Below are 6455 nucleotides of genomic sequence, written 5' to 3'. Positions count from 1 at the left end.
AGGCACAGGAGAGCATGTTAACACACAGAAGGGCCCAAGCTGGCCAGCTCTTGGTTTAGACTTTCTTGCTGTGAGGCTTCCCACAACATAAATACAACAGTGTTTTTATAGTCTTTGCATATCCTTTGTCAGTATAGAATTGAATTGAATTGAATTGCTATTTATTGTCATTTGACAGCACAGAGTACATCAAACGAGATTGTGATTGATGATTAGGGACATCGGGCCGCTGCAACTGGTGCGCTGCCACAGAACCCTTTTCTTCGAAATTTGCAGTGAAGAACACAGGATAATGCAAAGCACAAATATAAGACATCATACAGATCTCACATGGTACACGTGGACACATGCTGGTACTTTTTCATGGATCTGATAGGAACTAGTTTGCTGTAATCTCTTATTACCATGTTAAAAGTGTTACATGTGTGAAGACTTCTTCATACCAGAGTTAACTTATGGTGTCTAAATATCTAGTGCATCAGCCACAAATCACACCAAACGCTTTCATGTAATAATTTAATGGATGTAAGGGCCAAGATCTAAAGTGGTTTCAGGTCAAAGCTTAGCATCAGGGATAGACAAACGTTTACTGCATCAGGAAACTCTCAAAACATTTGACAAACACAGGGTCAAAAGTAACCGCAGATTTTAATCAACCTCTCAACCCCACTGTGACACCATGCTAACCGATTCTGAAAACCACAAGCATCAAAAATCTGGTATTCAGGCCTGCCATTTAGAGACACTATTACCAAGGCTGACCCATGGAGATGCAGTCAGTGCAATGTCTCCACAACCTGGTGCCCCGAGCTGTGGACAGAAGTAAGAGGATCTAATCAGCTGTCTTCATCTTTCTCTTATAGGTGTCATGACAGTTGTCCACGTCCAATGGATCTTTTGTGTGACTTAATAACAGCTTAATAATAAGAGGCCATTTGGTGCCCCGTATTCCAAGATGATGATTCCTGCATACATGCTGCTAAGAAAACAGAAGACTGTGTTTTTATGAGCGCCAGAATGAATTCTGACACATTCCATTAAACACCACTGACCCTTTATGGGAGGCAGTGAAGAACTCAGCCTTTGCCATCCTTTGAAAACTGGAGACTTTTTCCTGTACACAAATGTCCAACAGTAGACTATACACAGTTTTGTTTTGTTTTTTTAATAAAAGTACTAGAAGGAAATTTGAACACTACACTGGTGTTTTGAGCCACAAAATTGGACAATTAAAAGTAAAATTTTCTTGTCTCTCATTACATCTTTCACTCAAAAGCATTACACTCAACTTTGGTGTTGAAAGTATAATTATTTTTAGTTTATCTTATTATCCATCTAAATTGAGTTTCAGGGCTTCTCTGATAAACACACCTTGATACTTTTTTTCTTAATTATTACATTTTCTAGATAAATTCTTGCAAATTAAATCAAAATAGGCGAAACTAATGTCAGCACAGTTAATTTCAGTGTTACTCTGTCCTTGGGATGTGTAGACACTGTTAAAAACACTGTGAGGTTTTTTTTTATTGGCAGGAAGAAGCTGTGAGGTTGCATTAAAAATAACTAAACACAGGAAGTGTCAGGAAGTTGATGACAGTGTCATGAATTTCCCTCTTGCATTTCATGTTATCGAGTCATAACTCCTCAAGTCAACAGTTCAACTGGTTAACTTCTGCATATTTAACCTTTTAAAACTATAATTCATTCTTTTAGCATCCATATATCAAGCTTGCTAATTTTGATTGATTTTACCCACGTGTCATTGCACTAACAACTAATGAGTATTTGAGTTCATACTCATATCTCATTGGTTTGGCAGCATCTAAGGTGTGTGGCTACCTGGTAATATTCCCTTTGTCTAGACTTGCAGGCAGTGGGTTATAAATTGAAGGTAAGGAGACATTGTAAGATGATAAAACCGATCTGAGTGTCAACCAGAAAAACTAGAACTCAGTCACATGTTTGATCAGTTCATTACAGCATCAGCTGACCGAACTCAGCTGATTGTCTCAGTAGCTGGACAATGGGATCATCTGATGCTGTAATGAACTGATCAAACATGTGACTGAGGTCTAGTTTTTCTGGTTGAGACTCAGATCAGTTTCGTTATCTTACAATGTCTCCTTACCTACAATATATAACCCACTGCCTGCTAGTCTAGACAAAGGGAATATTACCAGGTAGCCACATACCTTAGATACTCATTAGTTGTTAGTGCAATGTCACTTGCGTAAAATCAATCAAAATTAGAAAGCTCGATATATGGATGCTAAAAGAATTAATTATAGTTTTAAAAGGTTATATTCAAAAGTTAACCAGTTGAACTGTTGACTTGAGGAGTCATGACTCGATAACATGAAATCAAATTTTTTGTATTGCTTTAAATCACAAATTTTTCAATCCAGGAATAAGCCAACAACATCACATAAGCAAAAATTTTCAGTTGATACAACCCCAAATTAGAAAAAAATTCAGTCCAGTCCAGCACCAGTGCCCTCATCTTCCTCAGTCAGACCTTTGTATTGTATGCAGAATGTGGCTTTGCACTGCCTTGTTGAAATATGCATGGATATCATTGGAAAAGTTGTTGTCTTGAAGACTTTGCGTGTTGTAAATTGAAGTATTTTTCAGCATCACAGAAGCAAGAATGACCTTTGGCCTTTGCACTGACACAACTCCAGACCATGACTGATCTTGACCTCTGGACTGATAACAGTCTCGATGGCCCTCTTTGCCTCTCGTCCACACCACATGACATCCATTTCCTCTCAAAAAAAAAAAAAAAAAAAGATCTGGATACTGATTATTCTGAGCACAATCCACATTTCTACTGAGTGATGGTCCATCCCAGATGCTGCTGGGCCCAGAGACAACCATGGTGCTTTTGGACACATTTCAAAACACAGATCTGAACTATTACTTGTAGATATAATCTGTCCTGTACTGCTTGATAAAAGTTTCCCTGATGTTCTGTATACTACGAAGCTGAGCAGACAAACCTGGAATGTTACTGTTCTGTTCATGTTGTCTATGGCATTCTGTTGCATGTACTTTTGAATTACATCATTGTCTGACTTGTGAGAGCGGAGATGTCAGTCATATTTCAGAAATAATACACTGGGGGTTGAAGTGTGAAGGGGATCATTGCGACATCTACATCAACTGGCAGTGTGTTGTTTTCACCACTGCTCTTCAGACGACTCAGCTGTGAGTAAAATAATTCATGATGTTTAGTGTTAATTTGTACATCTTTCACAGTGGTGTAAAAGTTGGACAGGTCACTTTAGAACAAAATCTTGCAGTATCTTTGCAGTTTAATATTCTTGTCAAAACAATAATGACAGATATTGAAAATCTGTACAGTGATGAATTATTTTATAGTGTGCTTTACAAAGACAAACTTGACTACTGGTAATTATGTAAATTTGTGTTCTGTAAAGCTTTCATTTTGACATAATTCAGGATAGACAGCATTTGGCATATTTGTCCTGTAAATGAATGAAATTATACTGAAACCACTGGATATTTTTCAACAAACTTACTGCAATTTGTCACTTAAGTCTTGGAGTGGTTCTTTTACTGTTTTTTTCTGTCGTCTGTTCTTGGCAAGTAAATTATCCATATATGTTGTTGATGACTTAAGGTGCAATTATCTGTGACCACATGACTCCTGCACTCAAAGATTATGTTTATGTGCAAGCTAATATTACACTAATATTGCAAAACAGTGTATTCTGCTGGGGTATTCTGAATTTGACCTTTTTTCAAATGGAGTATTTTCAATTATATGTGGGATATGCTAATATTATTTCAAGTTTATGAGAATTATTTGGATATGTATTCAGCGCATTTGGAAAATGTATCTGATTTCCACATGTTGTGACACACAGCCAGTACATACAGTCAGCTAGAGAAAAGACAAAGCTCCTTTCTGGTAGAAATGGATGCTCTAAAAAAAAAAAAAAAAAAAAAATTACATCTAATGGGTATGAGGAACACTCCTACTGTTAAACATCACGACAGAGGATATCAACAGGTATATAATTGTGAGCAAATATCCTTCCAACATCCTCTTCCAGAAGCTGTTGGAAGGAACAAACAAGGGAGGCTTCATTTACATAGTGGGACATCTGCCACCAGTGCAAAACTATGAAAAAGTACTGATTATAATGGGTTATGCGCGTCTGCATGTAAACAGCATATTTGTAATATTGTCTTTTTTGGAGTATTAGTGTGCATGCCAACAAAGTCATTGAATGAAACTAAGGAAACACCAGTAACAAGTACCATGTATTGGATTTTGTGGGAGCTGGGGGACATACCATCGTCTCCTATGTCTTTTCTTTGATAGTGAATGCATAATTGTGTTACGTGAGATCTACCACAAAATTCTAAATCAGATTCTTTGTCATACATGTTTATTCATCCCCCTCATATCCTGTTTTGTTGTTTATTTTCTGCAGTGAATATAAAGTACAAATGGAGCACAGGGCAGCAGGAAATATATTCTGGTCCTCCTTCCTGGTGCTGCTTCTTGTGGCAGGTAGGCAATAACTTACATTATCATCACTGATTATAATTCTATACTTTGGGGAATCACCTCCACCTTGCCAGTCAACTTTATAGGTATCTGTGCTATCAGAAATACTCATAAATATATATGTTTTATTTCAGGACAGCTCTCAGGTTTGTGTGTTACCTACAAACAGACGGAAATCTATGGGTTAAAGGGCATGTCAGTGGAGTTTGCCTGCTCCTATCAACACAATGATCCGGTAAACCGGATCTCAGGATGGTGCAAAAGTTCACATTCTAAGTCAAACCAAATGACCACTCTTACAAGGGTGCCTTCCTATTTATTGCGGGTGAAGTACCTTAATCGTGGAACAAATGATTGCACCATTGAACTGAAAGATCTGAAAGAGAGTGATACATCTGTTTACTATTTTAAATACAATTATAAAAAACATAATAAGAGTGTGACATGCCATGGTGTTCCTGGTGTGACACTCTATGTTTGTGCATCTCCTGTGAAAATCCTGGTGGGAAACATGGTTAATGGACGGAGAATGCCTGTAATAGATCGCACAGTGTTGGAGGGTCAGAGTATAATGCTGACTTGTGTTCTTAACTGTGCTGTGGATCTGAACTCCAACCCAGGCTACATCTGGTTCAAGGACAGACAACAATTAACTAACACAAGTGAAAAATCACCTTCTCTGTTTTTGGACCCAATTCGTAATGAAGATAGCGGCAAATATTCCTGTGCTATGATTGGCTATGAAAACCTCCCATCATCCCCTGTCAATCTCACAGTCCAAACAAGCCCAAGAAAAACCTGGAACATCGTGAGCATGGATGGAAACCCTGGTGGAGGATCAAAGAAAGGCAGTGAAGCTACACTGACACATGGCTGTGATGTTCAGAGCTCCACAGACCAACACCTGAACAACTGTCAGGCACACAGAGGCAAAAGCATATCTACATTCTCTACCATGCTGTTAACCTGTGTTAGTGCAGGATTGGTTGTTTCGATGATGGTGACTATTCTCACCCTCAGAATGAAGAAGAGGAGCAATTTTCGTTCAGCCCCTCACACTCCAAGACACATGAATGACCCATATGTAGCCCTTGATATCAGCCAGATGTCAGTAGAATATGACACACTGAACTCAGTGAGACAATGCCCGACTGCTGATACAAGCTATGCTATTTATGAGAACTTACCAAAACACGAGTATGCAACCGGATGAAATGATGTTTATACACATGGTAGTCAATCCAGTGAAATCTGTGTGAAGTTTAGATTACTGTAGTTTTTCTCTGTCTGTCATGTTTTGTGTTTTTTCAATGTTACTTAATTTAATCCTTTCATGCATGATGTCCACATTTGCGGGTACATAGTTTAAGATCACTTTCTAAAGGGTTATAAAGGCAATATTCTCCAAACCACATGGGGGCAGTCTTTATAGACCCCAAGCAATACAATGAAAAAAAGGATCATTTTAGTTTTAGAATTTTAACTGCTCTGTGATGAAAGTTAACCTCCTAAGACCCAGCTACGGGTTTTCTGTCCACATTTGTGGCCAAGAGTTTCACAGCTTTATACAAATAAAACAAAACAAAAAATGAACTGTCCAGCGCAAAGGAAATTCCATACATTTTTTTTTTTAATGCATCTGAAAAAATTGTTGCATCATGATGTTTCCAATATAGGCAGTTATTTAATGAAAAAAAGCCAAAAACTTATACTTTCCTGGGTCTCAGAAGGTTAAATGTCTTCTTAATAAAGCCATATTTTTCAAAAATTCAAAATGCATTTCAACTTTAGCCTAATTTTGAGTAACAGAATCAATCTAAAAAAAATCTAGATACTTTTTTTTCATAATTCATGCATGAAAGGGTTAATTCACTTACATAGTTAATTGCATTGTGTTGATGCTGCTATTTATATT

The 6455-nt window shown here is 37.5% G+C and overlaps 1 protein-coding gene and 1 long non-coding RNA gene across 2 annotated transcripts; both read left to right on the top strand.

Annotated features, from left to right (window-relative positions):
* Positions 1 to 3104: 3104 nt before the first annotated feature.
* Positions 3105 to 4754, top strand: LOC115410403 (uncharacterized). The gene is made up of 3 exons (XR_003934091.1): positions 3105 to 3207; positions 4464 to 4543; positions 4675 to 4754. It is a non-coding gene; the product is annotated as an uncharacterized LOC115410403 (long non-coding RNA).
* Positions 4755 to 5051: 297 nt separating this feature from the next.
* On the top strand, positions 5052 to 5870 carry LOC115439426 (uncharacterized). The gene has a single exon (XM_030163264.1). The coding sequence runs from the start codon at positions 5052 to 5054 to the stop codon at positions 5751 to 5753; it is 702 nt and encodes a 233-aa protein (XP_030019124.1). The 3' UTR covers positions 5754 to 5870.
* Positions 5871 to 6455: the final 585 nt, after the last annotated feature.

Source organism: Sphaeramia orbicularis, chromosome 19, assembly GCF_902148855.1.
Source record: "Sphaeramia orbicularis chromosome 19, fSphaOr1.1, whole genome shotgun sequence".
Taxonomy (NCBI): Eukaryota; Metazoa; Chordata; class Actinopteri; order Kurtiformes; family Apogonidae; genus Sphaeramia; species Sphaeramia orbicularis.
Note: the sequence above shows the minus strand (reverse complement) of the source record. Positions and strands in the feature narration are given on the sequence as shown.